The sequence below is a fragment of the Lygodium microphyllum genome, chromosome 18 (genome assembly GCF_053477565.2).
Source record: "Lygodium microphyllum isolate KBCC chromosome 18, Lygodium_microphyllum_v1.1.10, whole genome shotgun sequence".
Taxonomy (NCBI): Eukaryota; Viridiplantae; Streptophyta; class Polypodiopsida; order Schizaeales; family Lygodiaceae; genus Lygodium; species Lygodium microphyllum.
The window spans coordinates 10,061,627-10,081,941 of NC_141152.1; the positions used below are offsets into that span (position 1 = coordinate 10,061,627).

General features: G+C 41.2%; 1 protein-coding gene across 3 annotated transcripts; it reads right to left on the reverse strand.

The window, feature by feature from the left end:
• Positions 1-1,306: 1,306 nt before the first annotated feature.
• On the reverse strand, positions 1,307-4,282 carry LOC148020572 (serine carboxypeptidase-like 50). 3 transcript variants are annotated; one of them, XM_087699404.1, is made up of 7 exons: positions 3,275-4,282; positions 3,069-3,172; positions 2,877-2,994; positions 2,565-2,687; positions 2,095-2,352; positions 1,808-1,945; positions 1,307-1,658 (listed from the first exon to the last, which is right to left on the reverse strand). In XM_087699404.1, the coding sequence occupies exons 1-6, from the start codon at positions 3,659-3,661 to the stop codon at positions 1,853-1,855; spliced, it is 1,083 nt and encodes a 360-aa protein (XP_087555530.1). In that variant the 5' UTR covers positions 3,662-4,282; the 3' UTR covers positions 1,307-1,658; positions 1,808-1,852. The 3 variants fall into 3 exon arrangements, with proteins under 3 accessions (XP_087555530.1, XP_087555529.1, XP_087555531.1); XM_087699403.1 differs by having other exon boundaries at positions 1,307-1,945; XM_087699405.1 differs by lacking the exon at positions 2,565-2,687 and having other exon boundaries at positions 1,307-1,945.
• Positions 4,283-20,315: the final 16,033 nt, after the last annotated feature.

Here is a 20,315-nt window from a genome sequence, read left to right on the forward strand (position 1 = left end):
GAAAATGGAAATGTGGGACATATTTTCATTAGTACTAATTGCACTTAGAGGTTACTTAGATGCCCACTTCTCAAACCTATACTCTTTTCAAGTGTCCAATCTTGTGTAACCCCCAATGAGAGGCACAATGGGAATAGAAAATGAATAAGGTACCCATTTCAGACACAATGTAAAAGTTGATAGAACTCCTACCCACTACACAACAATCCAAGAATAATCCTTAGATTTTCCCTTTGGATATAATAGTCAATATAGGTGCATGGTGATTGGAGGTAGGTTGGCATGTCTAGACAATCAGCTTGGTTGAACCACCTAGAAGCATTTATAATTAAGTTGATCTCCAACATGACACGCAAAAATGAGATAGTACACTACAACACATCACTAAGCATTGAGCACTCATGTTTTGCAATCAATTATCCATCCAATATTTTTTCCACATCACAATTGAAGCTTGCGCGCGCGCGCGCGCACGCGCACGCACGTTTCGATAGCCAACCATAGATTCTATCTTCATTTTTATTGCAAGTTACAACACTCAAAAGTTTTATTGTTCTACTCTCTTTACTTGTGGTAATTATATTATTTTTCTTTGTTGTATTTCTTTCAACTACAAATCTTGAAATAGGGTGTCGTTTCCTAATTCAAGAGTGAATGCCTTCATTATGTGTTCACATACAATTCCACACAAAGGTTTAGGGGTGTACTCATACTCCTAAATCATCTATTGGATATTGTGCATAGTTCATATGGTTGTAGTTGTGTTGGTTCAATTACTTTGACATCAAAGTGATTTTTCTACCCATGATACATCCGATGTATTCATGTTCTTTGATTGTTTAACTATGATTTGTGAATCATCCAAAAGGATTTTCACTCTTATAAAAAATCTCAAGCCTTGAAAGCACCTAAATTTGAGTTAATTGTCAAACAAGCTAGCCTACAAAGCCTTATGATAATTATTCACTGTGTTTCTAGTGTGTGAATTGTGTGAACGTGTGCACTAGTACTTGGTAGGCCACACATGCCAATATTTTAGAAGGGCTAGCTTTCCTTGCTTGGAACATATGGATAGTTGCCATTCCACTTCTTTTTTAATGTTGCTTCCTCCACAATAACTATCACTTGAAACGAACGTATGCAAAGCTAATATCTTTTAGTTAATAACTATCACTTGAAACTAATGTATGCAAAGCTAATATCTTTTAGTTATTTTTTCTTCCTCTATATCACCTAAACGCAACACTTTATCCAAAGTTCAACTTAAGAATGTACTCAAATCTAGAAATTAAAAAGAAGTTGGATCATCTTTAAGCTAATCATATAGTGGTTCTCTTACAAGTCTAAGAGCAATGGGACAATGAGACACAAGCAAATTGGCCTATTAAATGTAGAGAACCTAACAAGCAAAGCACCACATTGATGAGAGACATGCATCCTTATGGGATTGTCTCTCTCTATTGACTTTTTACAATGTCAGATTTTGGTTGAATCACCTTGGTTTCCCTTTTAAATTGGTCTTTTTACCATGGTGGACTGCAGTCAAATCATCACAATGTACTAGGACTCTATTGTCGAATCACATAACGAGTTGATGTATTTTCCAAAGTATCATTCTTGTGCACCCTTCTCTTATTTTTCCCGTGCATAAGGTTCTCCTAACAAAATGACCATACTCTTGTCATAAGGTTGCAAAGTATAGAAGAGCATTATATATCATGCATAATGTACAACATTTCCATATAGGTTTCAAATTATAGGAGGAGGTATCCCTTATGCATTGATAGTGCCACTTATTATATTGCACCTTCAACGTGTCTGCAATCCATCATCGAAATCACAATGACCTATATCAAAGTTTTGGGAATTGGTGGTGGTGGTCAAGAAGTGAATTCATCCACCTCTCAAACATCATTTGGGAGAAGGCTGGTTGATCTGCCGGTACCTGCACTAGTAGAACCAAATTGCTTATCAAACACACAATGAATGTTTCAAGACATCATAGGCTGTGTATGCTGATATATATATATATATATATATATATATATATATATATATATATATATAGAGAGAGAGAGAGAGAGAGAGAGCGACCTGATGCCCAGCTCCTACAAAGACAACGTGGGCAAGGTTCGCCATGCTACGCGTGTAGCCCACCAACTTCCCATTCTCTCTCCACAGCTGGCGCTCAGATTCCCAGAATGCTTGTGCGCCCGGCCAAGCTAGACTTCGCATCCATCGCTCGGACCCTGCTGGACCATCTTTGGCATCATAGATCCCTTGGTACAGGAGAACTGGCAAGCCCTTCTCAAGCACCGCCTCCACCTTCCATTTCACGCTCTTCATCGTATCCTGGACACCCACAACGCACTACATCCTAAATCTAGTCTCCTTCAGACCATGAAACAAACTAGCAAGCTCTTGAGGAACAGCAATATCACAATGACACCCATGAAATTCAGTGTCAGTTTGCAAGCTGTGGTTCTTCAGTTCATGTGCCAAATCAACAAGAAACAGTCACCGCTCATGAAAACTTGGGGGGCAGAAAACCATTGCGGCCGCACCTCGGCCATCCTGGAGCGTACGGTTGACCGACAGCTAACCCATGGCAGAGACCTCTCATCCACGTTCAATTGTCGCTTGACCTCAGAAAGATTCAAGAACTTTTCCAGATAGTCTGTTCCGTCCTTTAAAAATTGGAATTATTGCTCAGAGCCGCGCCTTAAAAAGGCATGGTCTTATAAATGTCTCATATAAACAAATCACCTCTCTACTAATAATGTTGCTAACAGACATTGGATACAGGGTGGCAAACAATCAGTAACTTGCTGCTACACCACAACATTATATCCATAATTGCTCGATCTATACTATACCTCCAAATGATGATATTTGCATGATCGTCGAATATCAAGCGTAGTTGCGATTCCAGACGTGAATTCCATCCAATCACACAACGAGTTTCGTTTCTCGTGTGCCTGCACCCACTCCTCCCTAAAAAGCACGTGAATTGTAGCATGAGCATTAACAGCTTTTAAAATTAGAACGTACGAAGTTTAGAAGAGCACCTGTCAACAAGATTCACTATGATGGCAGCAGTTTCCCGCACATATTGGATTTGCTGTCTATCTAACAAAGAGAGAGAGGAGAGAACATCTGCATGGGCCTGGACCTGGTGATGCCAAGAAAATGGTTCGTCGTCTCAGGAGCAAGTGAGAAATTACTGAAGCATCCCGGATCATTCTTGATATTCAACAGAGAATTAACTAATTACCTGAGTGCGTGGATCTGTAAACCCGTTCCCGATCAGAATCCCCACCAAATAGGTCCTCGAATTGCCTGGCTGACATAATGTGTAATGTGCCAGTGCAGGCACATACTTACCGGCATAGCTCTCACCTGCTAAGAAAAGAGGTCTTGACCGAAAGATGGGATTAACTTTCACAAAGTGGTTTAAGGCATAGTCCAAATGTTTCGCAACCGTTTCTTGGTCCTTTGGCATCTCGTCCTCAGATGAGGCCACACTAAACCCTGTTCCCACGGGACTATCAATGAAGAGGATGCCACACCTGCAATAGGAGAAAAGCCAATGGAGGTGGGTATAAAGCATCAATACTCGATGAACAGGAGTTTCCATCGTCGAGTGCATGTATAATATCATCGCACTTCAAACCAAGAAAATGACCTTTCCAGCTATGTGTACAGTAGTCTGCTTTACATCTACTCTCCTAGCCACTACACCTGTATAACCATCCATTGCCTGCCCAGGGCTTCCCAATCCGGACCTCTAGGACTTTCCTCCCACTATCTTACGCTTCAGGCCAGCCTTACTGCCCACCTGCACTAAACCACAGCCAAGCATTCAGCTCACATCATAGCCCTGCTGCCAGCCATAATCGTGATCACTCGTGTGTGCCAGAGAGACAAAGACGACTGTTGCTGCTGCTGCATGATTGCCATCATTATCAGGCAGCCCAGCTGCTAGTCATCCTCCTCCACACGTGCTTTGTAATCCAGCCCTGGCATTTGGCATGATCCACAGACCTGGAGACTCCCCAAACAGCTGCATTTTGCAGCATCCTGCTGCCATGCTGCTGGTGTGGCATTATTTGCTGCTGTATTTCAGCCTGCCTCAGGCTCCGTAACATCCTCTACTCTAGGGACTGCTGTGTTTGGCCATGTTTTGTTGCCATGCTGCTGCCTAGATCATCCCTTCACCTTTCAGCATCGACTATGGTTTGCTGCAATTGGGATTCGTCAAGAGTATGACATACTCCTTCAGCATCCCTCAGCCCGCTCCATTACGAGAATGTGACTGTTGAACAACCCTCCGCTCCTTGAGCTTCTGATCCATCACACGTCATATACTCAATTTGTTGATTGTCATTATTCATTAATTTGGTGCACCATCATTTCATTCCATTTTCTAGGCATTCATTAATTTGGTGCACCATCATTTCATTCCATTTTCTTGGCATTCTTTTGTTGGCCGCGTTGATTTGTACACTACGCACTCTATTAGCCCTAGGATTCTCACTTGTAGTGCTATGATTTCCAATGTTTAATGTTCATTCCTCACATGGTATTAGAGCATAGGTGCTTTTAACACCACAGCTATGCTGAACCTTTGGGGTTTTGAAGAGCACATGAACTAACATTTGATGTCTCATATTTTCCCATCATGGAGTGTTAAGTCACACTCTTCCTCATCGTCGTCAGTGGGTAAGAAACACAAAATAATAAAACATCATTCCATGAGGCCTAGCACCTCTCTTTCTCCATCTTTAGCCCATCTCCCCATTGACACAACACATCCAAGATGAGGTTACAGGAAGGTGCATCTCAATCGTAGTAATCAGTTATCAAGTGTGGCCATCTTTGAGATGGGTGTTCATATACACCTTTAAGGTTTTACAAGTTGTATATTTCCTACATATCTACTTTTTGATGTGCAAGTATAAGTTGTAAGTCTCCTGGGAGACCCATATCCTTGCCAGTATGATAGAGAATGCTCTAGAAACCAAAATTCTCAATCAACTATAATATCTGATTTGAGCAAAATTCTCAACTAATATACCTGGAAATTTTCAAAGTTTACATTCTGCTTGGTTTTGATGCTTCACAATCTCAAATCCCACCCTTGCATACTACTACATCTCCTAGTCTAGATCCATTTCCTTGTATAGGTTCCTTTGCATCTTCTGAAATAGGTTTGGCCTCATTCCCTAATATAGGTTTAGTGATGTCACCTTACATAGGTTTAACTCCTAGTTTAGGTCTTAGGTTGAGTGAGTACACTACTTTGTCTTATGGTGCAATGTTACGGGGATGATGCTTGTGCACTTTGCAACCCACAACCATGGACCTCTTGAATCACCAAGGCTTGTGTGGTTTATGCACCTCTCATCTATCCTCAAGAGAGTAACACATTGACTCATGGTGCTACTATACTGGGAATCTCACTCATGCACACTATGCACCGTCCTAAGGAGCTCAACCTTAGGGATTTCCTTAAATTCCTCTTGTGGCTCCTTTCATTTCAGTGCTCACTTGGCCACCAAGTTTGGACACACAACCATGACAAGTTAGCCTAATTACATTTACTCAATAGCTATTCCCATTGCATATCCTTCCGTTTGAGCTGCATTTCAAATGGAGGGCACTCTAGGGTCAATCCTCAAGTGTACTCCATTACTAAACTCAAGATACATGTTTGGCATACCATCCCTACAAAGGATAGATTATCGTTGTTAGAAGTCCACGCTTGTGAATGATTAGTGTTGTTCAAAGGCCAAGATACCCTACCCTAATCTGAATATTCTAAATGCAATCTGATCTCAATCCCATCTTTCAGTGGTACTACTCCATGAAAGTCAAGAGGGGTATATGTGTTGGATGTAGGGTTGTAGGAATGCACATACACAACTCGAAGAAGCAATAGCTTGAGATGCCACAACTCTAAAGTTTATTGAGAGGGGTATCCGTGTTAGATGTAGGGTTGTAGGAATGCACATATACAACTTGGAGAAGCAGCAGCTTGAGACGACACAACTCAAAGTGTATTAAGAGCTATCAATAGAGAATATTTACAAGCCTAAGTATGCCCGAAAATGAATAGGCACATATACAAGGCCAAACGAGGAAAACCTCCTAAGGAGACAAAAAAGTGCTCTGGTGGTTCTAAGTGTGTTCACACACATCACTACAAAAATTTGGTAACAAATTCCTCCTAGAAGTGATGTGGTGAACAAGAGCTAACACTCATGCATATAGGGAAGTGGCAAGCCCGATGGATTAGATCAATCCACAAAGGGGAGTAAGCCCAAAGCTTTGTAGAAAGCTTCAAACTTCTCACTATATGTGTGTGTATGTGTGCATGTGCATATTCATGTGTGAGAATAAATGTGCATAGTGGGTCCTAACACATCCTTTAAGCTTCTAATACTATATCATACCTTGTTGAACCTATTTTTCTCACAACTTTCTTACTACGCTTTAACAACTTACGCACAAATATTTGTGATCTCTCTCTTACGTATGCCAAATGGTTGAATAATACATGAGATCAAAAAGTGTTACATTTGCATATTCGTATGCTTGTGCCAATGTTGGGAATCAAGTTTTGATTGTGCATTTGTGTCTATGCATGCTTGCACACACGCATGTGTATATGTGTGATATACACATGAGTGGTTTTATGTTTTATGGGGGGATGGCATGCATGTGGTAGCCAAGGTGTATGCGTGTGTGATAGATTTAGTATTTAAGCGGTTTTATGTTTTATGGGATGGGGTGCATGTGGTGGTCTAGGTGTATGGGAATGTGATAGCTTTAGTATATTTAAGAAATGTAAGTAGGATGTGCCAATGTGGATTTCACAAAGTGCATGTGTATATATGTGGTTTTATCATATGGATAAGTGGTTTTATGTTTATATGTTAGTGGCTTAGCAAAGTCTATCACCAACATAATCCATAGAGGGCTTATAGCAATCAAAAGGATGTGAAGCGATGCATGTTGTAGTTTAGGTGTATGAGTGTGTGTGACATTTAACAGTTAATGTAATTAGGGTGTGCCAATGTGGATGTCAAAGAGTGCACATGTGTTCAAATATGTAACTTGAGATTTATATGTAAAAGAGGGGGTCATAGGAAGAAGATCTGGAGTGAGTCTCAATTGTTGGGTGTGCGTAAGAGAGTCAATCAACAAAAGCACATGCCGTAGGTGGTGGATTTAATGGAATCAATGCTCCATAGGTGATGCACATATATGTATGAGAGAGAGAGAGAGAGGGGGGGGGGAGGGAGAGAGAGAGAGATGAATTATTTAATAAATTATAGCAAAGGAAATGAAAAAAGGATTAAAAAAGAGAGAATAAAAAACGGTTTGGATTGCATCTAGTGCATGCCATGTGGACTTGGGTTTTTCTTTTGTCAGGTTTGGTGGATTCAAACATAAGATGTTGTATATATTAAAAAAGGGGGAGGGCGGGGGCTAAAATGGGCAATTAAATTATGTGTATTTTAATTAATACCCTTCAATTAATAGTCTAGTTTGATTATTTAACTATATGTGCCCACTATCCAACAAAAAAAAGGGGATGCCTAGGAGTGCATTAATTGTAGATAGTGCCTTCATCACTATTTAGGGATAATATTGTGCCTTTTAACAAAAAATTCTCTATTGCTTGGAAGAGTCCCTTGTTCCACCAATCACTAATCTATCATATCTTTTCTTGTGAACAATTGTGTGCTCACAATAGGTTGGCACATGCGTTGGTTTTTGGGGATTCTACACGTGATGATTCTTTGGTGGTCTTGCATGATGATAAAGGACAAGAGTTCAGAGTTGAGTGTTGATGAAGAGTTGACTATACTTTCGTTGGAGTCTTCAATACCTGCAATTGAAAACCTCTCACATGGTCTCTCCATAGGGGATAGTGCTAGTCTTCTTATCATGCACAAGTCATAGTTTGATGAGTTTGGGAGACAGGTTGAACTCTAAGCAAGCTGAGAGTATTGTCCTGCAGTTGAGGACCCAAACTGTGTATAGATTGTGGTGTAGATATTATGTGAGTGCACATGCATACTTAGATAGTACGTAGTTAGAAGACTGTGTGTCAGGTTCCTTGTAGCAATGTGTGGATGAAGCGAGGGTTCAATGGGATGGAAAAAATTGTCGATGTTGAGGATAAGTACACTCGAACTTCTTGAGACATTAATTGTGCGTTTGACAACGGGATGCAACATAATTGAGCTCATTGACGTCGAGATTAGATTGTAGAGGCCGATGTTATATTTGATCGGGTAGTGGGGGCCTTCAATGTTAGTTATGGTTGATCGCCATTGTTGAGTATACCTAAAAAAAGAAAAAGGAAGTGCACTACCTGGGGGTGCATCTACCTCATTGTGCAGTGTTGCATGGTGCCCGTGCTAGTAAAACTAGGCATTGGGTTGAACCTCAGGGAAGCTTGTGGTGTTGTCCCACACTTGAGAACCCAGTTTGTGTACAGGGGAGGTGCTGTGGGTGTCACTAAGGGAGCATTTGCTATTTTGGCTCCCCAAGCCCCTAGCAAGGAGAGTTCCTGTGAGGTTTAGCTAGTTGAGATTAGGGGAGCACATTACTCCTCTACTCCTAAGCTAGTGTTAGGCTTAGGTGTCATGGCATGGACTCCATGTTGCAGTGATGTGCCAACTTGTAGGCTAAATATTTGATTCCATCTTCATTAGAGTAATCTCCTCCTCCCTTTTTGCCTTAGTCGTTCTTCCTCCTCTTCTGACATTTTCTAGCACTCTTTTTCTAATCTCTTTGATTCCTCCTCCACCCTTTGCAGCTCTCTATTTTCTTTGGAGGTGAATCGAGTTATTCTTATTGGGATTTTGAGAGCGCAATCTTTCCTTTCCACTTGACTTGACAATTTTTTAGCATTGCTGCTCACGGATTGTCCTCTTTCTCTCTTGCTGTTGAGATGGTTGGTCATTCTCCTTTTTATTAGTAACTCTCTCCATGTTGTATTGTTGTTCCTTGTGGACTTTGTCTCCCTCTTGTTCTTGGATTGGTGACGGCTCACCCCTAGCATATTATATACGTCCCTCCTTGGGCGTTTCTCAATCTTGCTACTGGCTAATAAACCCAGGGCCTTCTCCACCATCACAGAGCTCAAAAACTCCACCTCTACTTGACGAGCTTTTTCTCCTCTTCTTACCATCACCATGCCACACTTTCTTTTGGCATCGAAGCTCCTCGGAAATTCTACGTACTTGTTGTAATCGATAGCCTACCCGACCTTCTCTACATGCTTTTGTAGACTGCATTGGTCCAAGAGTTGTTTAACGGTTGGCTTCTCCATGATGGCATCTTTTAGGTTTAGGGTGAGCTTGAATGTAACTAGTTGAAACCCCTTGTTTCCACCATTAAGACGTACTTTGCTTGCTCTTCTGTCGTGAAAGGGAGCTTTCCACCTTAATCTTGCTCCGGATGTAGAGTATGGCCAAGAAAGAGAGAGTAGGTGATGACAATGCTTTGGGCCATACTCAAATGCAATGTGTGCTTTCTACAAGGGTGATTTTCTCTTCCCATAGGGATTTCATCATGGCTCTTTGTTCTTGGTATTTTTGTCGCTTTCTCCATAATGGTTCTTTATGGGGTTGGTGGTCTTGTGGTGACTTGGACATTGAATGCTTTCGTACAGAAACCCATGTCGTCCTGCATTCACTTGGCAAATCGTGAGAGTACACGCAAGTCATATGCTTCAATTATAATGGACATGTGTAGCTCAAAGAGACATCACTTATCTGAATCGCATGGTGTTGACTTCAATGCATATTACCTGTGCTTGATTATCATTGTTTGTGTGTGTGTTGGCTTTACTTTTTTGACATTATCTATACATAGTCACAAAACTCATTGTTTCTTTATGTACACGTTTATGAATCCATGTCACTTTGTGAGAATAAAAACCAATTGTAGAATTCAAGATTGTACTGGAGTGTGGCACACACATCTAGGAATCGTGGAAGCCTACTCAATAACAACAAATATTTTGCAATATCGAGTAGCATGGTACCCTATTTGAGTCTACTCGCAACATGTAGCTCCTCCTTAGTGAGAATTTTATTGATCAAAGAGTTTTCTTGGCTAGTTTTGGCTAAGTCCATACCCTGAATGGCAATCAATTTCGAAAGGAAGTTGGCACCACATAGATTGGGTCTCTTTGAGATAGCCATTTGGCCAGTCACTCCTCTAAGACTGTCATAATTTGGGCTCCAAGTTTGGCCATTGTAGCGCGGTTTTCAAACCAGCGTTTTTCAAATTGACTTTGACCCTTTGATTGCTGCTTTAGTTGCTCTATCTCAAAGAGATTTGGTTGGAAAAGCACTTCATTGAATGTCACAGTTAAGCGTAGTTCGTCGGCTCCCTCATTAGATATGAGTTGCATGTGTTCATATAGGAGCTTGTCATAATGCTCGCTAAGATATTCTTGCTCTTCCCAAGATAGCGGATATAACAAATATTCCTCAAGCTGCTCCCTAGAAAATGTGCCCATGTCCGCAAGGACGTAAGCACATGTGAATAATTTGATTTTAGCCTCCAACTTGGTCAAGCACTCTGTGACACTTCTATGTTCTATGAAGGCTTGCTTGGTTGCTATCTCATGCAAGGTTCTGGGAGTTTCCCTAGGCTTTAGCATAGATGGGGGCTCAGGCCTAGATGAGCAAGATTGGTCAATGCTAGGATTTCTTATGTTCTTGGGATTTTCATGTTTTTCGTGAGGCTTTGTTGCTATTGTGTCATGGTTCTCCTCAGATGTGACTAGTATAGTTTCTTCAACCTATTGTGACAGTGTTGTATCCACTCTTGATTGGTCGATGTAACTTCTCTGTCGGTGGATTGAGGGTTGCAAGCAACCGTTGATGGTAATGGTTGCTTTGATTTATCAGAACACACAAATGTGTCTAAGTTTTCATCATTGTTAGGAGAGATGGCAATGGGTTTCTTGGTGGGTGGACTTGATGCTTTATTCCTCAGCTCTTCAACACTCTTGGTCTAATCTTCTTGGTGTCTACAACCACTTTTTGTTGTTTTCTCCTCTTTTCCTTGGGCAATTGAGGTGTATCCTTTACTCAAGACCCTAAACTAGGTCAACCGTTGATGTGCTTGGTTGGGCCTTAGTATTCTCTTTCTCTAGTGTGTCCTCATGGGACATAGCTACGGCCTGCTAAACAGCCTCACTAGGTTGTGAGGATACAACTGCCTCTCTTTTTGGAGAGTCTAGCTCTTCAGCTGATTCCCCTCCATTTAGCCCCTCATCCGATTGCATTGGCAATTGCTCCAGACTCTTGTCCTTACCCATTGGAACATGCATCCATTGCTTCTTATCAGAGCAGGTGTTGTGTTTAGATCTGTTTTTCTCTTGCTCAAGAGGTTCATGCGACTCTAGTGTAGAACCAAGAGACAATTTAGGGTTCTTGGCATGTAGGCTTGGACGGAACCAACTGAAGAAGTTAAGGTTGTATTGATGGGAAGCATAGAGATCTAGGATTGCAGGGTCTTGAGTGAGGCAAAAGACATATGCACTAACATCAAATACCATGCTTCCTACTCCTAGCCTACTAGCCACAAGTAGATCTTCTTCTAGAAGTAGTTTATCGTATAAGGGAGGTTTTTGGACAATGGCAAAAAGCTGGACCTCATGGACCGCTGCCAACACTTGTAATGAGGTTGGGGAATGTACGTGGGATCATGTATTGATGTCCAAAGGGTTTTCCTTTGCTTAGCGAGTGTCATTAGTTGGTGGCCAATTTGGGCTACCAAACTTTGGTTGGAGTACCATTTCTGCACAAAGGTACCTTGTCCTTTCCCTTTTCGTTTGATTGCTTAGAGCTTTTTCTTGTTTGTCACACATTGAGCAGTATAGAGTGAGGGTATCAACAAGCACAATTCTCTAGCCGTGCCTTTTGGAATGTCCTTTATAACTTCCTCAAGCAATAGCTACATAGCGGGAGCAAACATGTTGTTGCTTATTCCAAGTCAGGGGTTCGGCTATGAGCTTTGTGTGCTCTGGTGTTGGCCTTCCGATGGCCACATGGATGTATGCATGTATGAGGGATGTCAGCTTGTGATCAAGCTTCATCATGCACTTCATCTCTGGTTCATTGGTCAGATGCACCATCTCCTTGGCCAAATCTTCAAGATATTTCTACTCAATCCTAGGCTTTAGGTGCTTTGGAAGTGCTGGAGGTGTCAAGCATGTTGGTTGTGATACCTCTTCCACAAGTGAATTGGTAAGGACACGTTCCACAAGGGGCTGTGACTGCTGTGATTCCTAATTGGAAGTAGTAGCGGCTAGTTCAGTGGACTAGCCACTATTGGTAGACTGCGGTGTCAGACCCTTAAGTAGAGCAGAAGTGGTGGTGTCTTTTGTTGCCCTGTGTGCATTCATTTTTGCAGGTCGAGCTAGTCAAGGTGGATTATACTGGCATATCCTTAGGTTGAGAACTAAGGGTAATGTCATGTCCTGCATCTTGGACATTTAGAAGCTCAAATGGAGATAGAGATTGGGATTGAGCGACTACACTTAACAACTGTTGTTGTGCTTCTTGTGTCCGTTTAGGGAAAGAGGATGTATGAGATTTGGGACTCCTAGGTGGACTTGGCACTGGTTGAAATATTTTCTCGTTGCTGTTAGACGATTCTGCCATTTTTCTTTGTTGAGCAATCAGCCTTATCATGAGCAACATTGCACCTGTGGTGCTCATTATCCTCTTGGAAAGTCAAAGGCTCCTTGGGCACTAGTGGTCTTTGTGCACACTCAACATTTATATATGATATCTGCTTGTTAACCATGCTAAGCTGAGGATCTACCTTCCAAATAGTCCTGTTTGGTTTCTTGATTTCAATCGTGTGGGGCTCAGTTACTCCAATCTTGTTGACTAGAGACTTGATTTTTGTTTAGTTTTCCTCCTCTACTTCTTGGCTTCTGATATGATCTGGCCTTTAGTTGATAGAGGTGGCTTAGCAGGGGGTTTTGATACCCAAATCCATTGGTTACCTGCATAAATACCTTGAGCACGTAGCAACGCTTTGGATATCCATCATGGTGTTGTGTTGGCTCTCCATTGATACCTTCGTCTATAAGGCTTGGGCTTCTTTTGTGGCCTTCTACGATATTTGTAAGTTCAAAGCCTATCCTTGGCATTGTCTCCTGACCTTCTTGTTTCAAGCATGGCCTCGCTCACTGGTTCTCTCTATTCAACATGCGCTTGTATCAACTCTTTCAACAAGTCCTTGTTCTCGTTACTAGGCTTGCCTAGTATGTCAGAATGCTCCTTGTCTTTCTCCGAGGTTTGATGAGGTCGCCCTTACTAAAGGTTGTGATTATTCTCACACACGATAGTGTTAAGTTTATCCTTTGTGCTGCATAATTAGCCTCACACTTCGTCACCCTTTTGAAGGGTCTTCTTCCTAGGAGGGTTTCCTTTCCACAATTAGCAATATTTAGAGAAACATGGAATAAGATAGGCAAGCTTTCAATTTCAATAGTTACAAGGATTTTGCATTTCCCTATAAGTGCTTGTGGGTGTCCCCCATAAGGACTAAGAGTTGCATTAATTGGTGTGAGCTCTGGCTGGCCTAGTTCTGTCCATGCTTCATAGGTCAAGATATTGAAATCTGCTCCTTCATCGATGAGAGCATTGACACTATACTCTCTTTTTTGCGGTGAGTTTGATCCTAAGATAAGCAAGCGGTACTATGTCTTCATCTTTCCAGTCTTGACTTATAAATTCAATCCTTTTGATACATGCCCTTGAGTCCCCAACTGCACAACTAGATGTGGATTCTCTAGTAATGTCTTGGGTCATCTGTGTAGTGCCGTTCAAGGTGCATCTATCATCAAGACTGTCATGTCTAATCATCCTCGCAGTTGCAGCTTGATGTTGTTCCGTTCCGCTTTGACTAGATGTAGCCTGAATGCAACATATATATGTTTTTGTGGGGTGTCCTTTTTGCCCTTGTTGACTAGATTGGTCCATTGAGGTTCTAGGGTATCTGTTTGTCTTTGTTCGGGTGTGGGCTTTTGGTTGATGTTTCGCAAGTGAGAATCTATGCTTGTGTAGAGGCATTACTACACTAGGATCTAATTTGGAGGACCTGTCACAGCGCGCGTTTTCTCTCTAGCCTACTTTGCCTCCTCTACGGGGGTCCGAGGGGGGGCAGTCCCTTGCGGCCCGTAGGGCCGTTACGCTAAATACCATGCACGATTTGACGGACCGTTCGTATCCAAGTTTTGAACTTCTTGCTCTAGATTTCAGCCTAGTGATAGATCTATGATGTGCTTTTAGCTTTATACAGTCTCTGGGTCGGTTTTAGGGATTAGATGTGTCAAATTTGCATTCTGTTTACTTGTCCGCTTTTGACAATTTACTGTTTGATTCTCAGAGGTCTGATTCTCAGGAGTCCGATTATCAGAATCAGACGTCCTATTTTGGGTTGGTCTGATCGATCAATCGGACGATCCGAGTCCAAGTGGTCCAATTTTGGTGGTCTGTCCGATTTTGGTGGTTTGATTATGAGTTGATCCGATTCGGGTGGTCTGATTATGGGTTGGTTCAATTTTTGTGTGTCGGATTCTGGAAGTTGGACATCCGATTTGACATGTGTCTGATTTGAAGTGTCCGATTCTGGATGGTCCAATTTTTGTGTCTGATTAGGAGATGTCAGATTTTCAAAATCAGATAAGATGGGTTGGTCCGAGTTCGAAAATTTGACCATTCGATTCTAGGAATTGGACCGTTCGAGTCCAATTCTGGGAATCAGACTCTAATAACAGTGTCTGATTCCTGCGGATGAGTTTCCAAGGATGATAGAAATCAACTCGATTCTAATGATTTTGGTTATGAGGGGTCGCACAAACTTCCATAATGTAAGAATAGACCCTAATGAAGGATTGTGTATACCTGGAATAGGAAATAAAATCCAAAATACAAATCGACAAACAAATCAAACCCTCTTGCCCTATTATGACAGCAGAAGTCCTAATGCATGTTTTCCTTTTTTTTTTTTCCTACTCTAATGTATCCAAATCACAAAGAAAACAGCTACACTACTTTAACCTGCTTTTTCAAATCCAAAAAACCAAAAACCTACTTGCTAAGGAGATCGAATACCTCTTCAACCTCCCTCGCTCCCTATCTATCTACCTCGAACTGGTTTGGAGAAAACCTTACTTCAATACTCGATTCGGAGTGCGCAAGCACTCAAGGCTTGAATCCGTTGGTCGGCAACTAAACCAAAATGTAGAGGTGAGCTCAAGCTTAACTGCCAAGACCCACAGACCACTTATTCTTTCAAGCGTTTTGAGTCAAGTACTAATGGCTATCTCTCACATAGCTGACGCACACACACTCTCTCTATGAGTGTAGTGAGCTTACCTCCATGCCTGATCGAGTTGCCTCCTCTCCTAAGCACTCTGGTAGCTCCACGATCCAAGCGCAAGCTTCAAGCAAGCTCAATCCTCAAGCTCCACGCTCCAAGCTCCATTGCCGCGAGCAAGAGAAGAGAAGAGAAGAGAAGAGAAGAGAAGAGAAGAGAAGAGAAGAGAAGAGAAGAAGAGAGGAGAAGATGGAGAGCTTCTCCACCGCGGTCCCTCACCCTCACATTCTCACTCCCTCACACTCACACTCCCTCTCTCAAGAACAAGCTCAAGCAAACAAGAAGAAGAAGAAGAAGAAGAAGAATAAGAAGAAGAAGAATAAGAAGAACTTTTGGCCACATACAAGAATGAGCTTCTCATTCACTTTTCAACTTTATATACAAAACCCTAAATCCCTTTTGGGTGGCCATCCCCTTATCCCCTTTTTTACATGGGCGGCCATGGCCTAGGCTCTTTTTCCCATTTTCCTCCTATCTTCCTAGCTTCCTTCCTACCACCCATCTACCTTTACAATTTGCATAGCACTCTTAAAATAAATCATGATGCGTCTTGTGCTCTTTTACAAAAGTATTGACTTGCACTTTTTTTAATGCATCTTTCTCCTTGATTTAGGACTTTTATGCACTTCTTGTGCTTCCATATTTTTGTTAGTGTGCTTTCATCTTCCGTTTCACTTTTTCCTTGCCCTTGTCTTCTGCTTTAGAATTTTTGAATTTTCCACCTTGTTCGTCTGAGGGTTAACAATGCCCAGGATTAATACCATGAGTCCTAGAGCAGCTAATCTATATATGGCCTAGCATTTGTAGTACGTTAGAGCCGTCTGTGCTGGCAGAAGAATTGGTTAATTTTTGTTGGGAGTGACAATCTAGCATTGAAACACCACTAGAACCTATTTACATTTTCTATGAAAGGAACGGTCAACGAGCCCGCCGGTACGGACGCCATTAAGAGGACCCTAAATCAAAAGATGTTGAGGCACAAGCTGAATCAAAAGCAGGGCCATTAGGATGTTAATAGTGCCACCATCAAAGAATCATTGTTGCCCTATTATTGTGTGCATGCCTGGCTATCCAAAACCCATTGGGTTAGCACTACCAAGATGGACTTGGATTTGGGTATCCAATCTTTGCTCATCCCCAACCTTGGGTGTAAACGCCCTGAACAACGTAGTATGCTTAACAATTATGATATTCGCTTGTTTTCGAGATTTAATATAAAAGAGAATGAACACTTAAAGCTGAAAATGAAAATTACTCACAAAATTACAGCCATGAAAATGTAAAAGTAATGGAGACAAGATTGAGGGTTGAAGATGGGCAATCCCCCCCCCCCCCGCGCGAAGGAATGTATTTTTGCTCAACCCAAGTCCCTTAGGGAAGAGCTCAGTTACAATCAAGCTGAGAGTGAGGAGAAGTAATTCTCACTCTCACAAGATCGTGCAAAGATGTACAAACACACATGCATTATCTATTATGCAATGATAAGAACTGATTTCTTTACAGTATGAGAGAAGAAAGAGGGGAAATCAGCCTTTCTTCATCGTTGATCAGCAATACATGGATAGGGCTTGCTTTTTGTTGCTAAAATGGAAGAAAGAGCTTGAGAAGGAGGTGCTGTAATGAATTTACAAGCTTGCTGTCCTGTAAAATAGTAGTGATAGAAGAGGGAATATGGAGGAATTTGATAATGGAGAAGTGGGAGATGATGATGGGGATGGATGGGGCTAGTTTCTGGCTATCTGTGGGTGCTGTACATGAGTTTACAGCAAAGAAAAATGATGTTGAATGAAGAAAAACGAGCTCTTATTTATAGGAGAGGGAAGAGCTAGTACAAAAGGGGAAAGTGGAGTAGCACAAGACAAGTGTCCAGCCACATGTCATGAGATGTGACAAGTGGTGGGACTCTTGGAAACTTGTGTGACAAGTGTCTTGACACTTGTCTCTTCTGTATGGCCTTCCTTTTTGGGCTGAATACTGTCAAGAATAGAAACAACCAAATTTAGTAAGCACAGTTAGAGTACGGAATTTACTATTTTTAGAATGACATCCCTATTTTTTAGGACTAGCATTTTTAGGCTAATTCGAGGCTCCTAAAATTTAGGGACCTCCCAATATGGGTGTCATATGAAAGCTTTTTCCGTGTACATCGCAAAATCGGTATCAGAATCTTCATGTGACTTTCCTATACAAAGAAATGTGCATTTCAAGCTTTCAACCCACACATGCACATTGTACGAGCATTTCATGATCATGCCATCTTGTTGATTGTAACTGTCTGTTCTGGCGGATCTAGCCCACACTTCAAGGCATCAATCCTTTCTGTGTGCGAGTCTAACCCTCATATGCGTGAGTTCTGGTCACAGGCACCCAATCGGGCCGTATAGGTGGAAGTGTGAACTATCTTTTCTCTAACCCACCGCGTGGGTCCACCATAACCTGTGACCACTCATCAGTGGGGCCAGCTCCAATGCACTTTTCTTTATATCTAATTAGTGCAAAGGAAACAAATTTAATAAATTATTATATAGACAAATTAATGAAAAAGGATACAAATTCTGTTTCTATAGAGTTGTGACATTGGGTGCCTCTTTAAGCTATGGTGGATTGTTCTTTGGAAGTTTCTTGCTGTCCAAAAGCCTTTGAAAATGACTTCTTCTTCTTGTGCTTGCTATCCTTCTTGAGAGAATTCACAAATGATATTAATCTCCTTGCTGGTCACTATATTCTTCATCTCCTTGCTAGCCATTTAAAGCATTTTGTGACCTTGAAGGACCCACTTCTTGGTCAACAACCACATTATCTCCTTGTTGTCCATGTCGAAAGCCTATTCCAAGATTAGGCATTACATTTTCCCCTTCATTATGTGCATTTTCAAAATGAAATGCATCATCACCATTTGATCCCATCTCATTGTAAGATGACATACTTGCTGTAAATTCTCAATTGAATACAATTCAACACTTGAGCAAAACTTATGGCCTTCAATCATGTGCCTTGGGCCCAGTAATTCAAGAGATTTGATGGTATCCCGACCATGGAACCTTGAGGTTAGCCTTCGTTCTCAAAAAGAGTGGTATATAACCTGATTAATCAACAATTACATCAAGCATAAAATTCACATACATGAAATACACACTTTACCACTTTAATCTTGGACAATTGACAACATGTTGTTCTCAAAATTGACATCCATTGTGGTATTTCTTTATCTTCTATTGCAAATGAATGGAGTACAACTCAGATTCTCTGATATCCTCCATTGATCCAAGCGCCTCTTACTATCAAAATTGACAAGTAAGCCTTCAAATCATTTTGCCCCTTGGTTTGCTTGGGGATTGGCCTTCACCCTATTCCTTGAAAGAAAAATTCAGCCCCAAATTTGATAATGGCTATTTGGCCTCTCAAATCTCCTTGAAATTCCTCAATTTTAGCTATTGGAATTCATGTCCGAAGCCCTCAATTCTAAGCACACATCCCAAGGTGGTTGTCATATCTTAGTTTTTGTTGTAAATTAGGGTCTACAATAGAAAGATTGACTGAAATCTCTTCCTTTGATAACTCAAGCTATAAAATAAGAAAGAATGCTCAAGAGAAAAAACTCAAACTTCCATCATGAGAAAATGGAAGAAATCAATTATTGCATTGTCTAAATAGGCATGAAAGTTGTCTCCACTGATGGAACACATCGAATATGATGTTGTTGGGCTAAACAACCCTTAAACTATTGTCACCTACTATTGTAGTCTCTTTAAGGCATGCCATTAGCTCCAAGAGGGTCTCTTGTTGGCTAAAAATGGCATGTCAATTCTTCTAGTAGCTATGGAAACCTTCTCTCTCTGTCTCTCTCAGATTGCATGAGACTAGAATGACTCTCTCTCTCTCTCTCTCTCTCTCTCTCTCTCTCTCTCTCTCTCTCCATCCAATCTCAAAGGTGTATTTTCCACTTGCATGGGCAAGTTGTGCCAAATGATAATCTTACGATTCCATTTTCTAGTATTATTTAGCTTATTAAATTAATTTTTAGAATATTAATTTAAAAAAATAATTTAATAATCATTTTGGTGCCAAGAAAAATCATTCCACCAACCAATATTTAAATTGGCTAGGCCAATTTGTCTCCCAAGTGTCCTTGAGCAATTATTGACCCCTAGATTGGCATTAATTAATTAATTAATGCCTAGTCTCTAATGTCACATGACATTAGTGACTAATAAATTAGTCTAGGCCCAAATCTAACACTAGGTACCACCTAGTACTTGTCATCAAGCATAACTTATTACAACTTTTGCATTTGGCACCAACTGATATCTCGAGGTCCCCAGTCCCACATTGTGAAATAATTATATTGCACCTTGTTAAATGATGCGGATCTAGGACATGAACCAAGCTATGGTGGATCAAAGATGAAGACCAAGTTCATAATGACATGGACAAGTAGAGATAAACTATTACACAAGTGAATTAGGTTCCAAGATAGATTAGCTTGGACTCATAAACACAATCTTGTGTAGAATTGACAATGACAGACACTTAACTGAAAGTACAAAGCATCATGATATTGTGTTCATTTCATAGTCAAGTACAATGCTTTATAGGCTTTGAGTTGTTCCACTCTCCTCACTGTGCATATGGGATTCAGGATAGCTCCTCTTGGAGCATACATCATTTGTCTATTTCTCAACACCCCCCCTCAAACGATGAGTCCCTACACTTGCTGGCTTTTGCCCCCCCTTCATGATAACATGGCCCGGAAGACTAGCTCATAGGCAGCCTAGTCAAGTTAAAGCTTGAGACTTTACATCTTGGCAAGGGTTGTACAAATCAAATTCACTAACATATGAGAGATACAATGAAAGTTCTTCAAAACAATCTGTCAGAGTTGT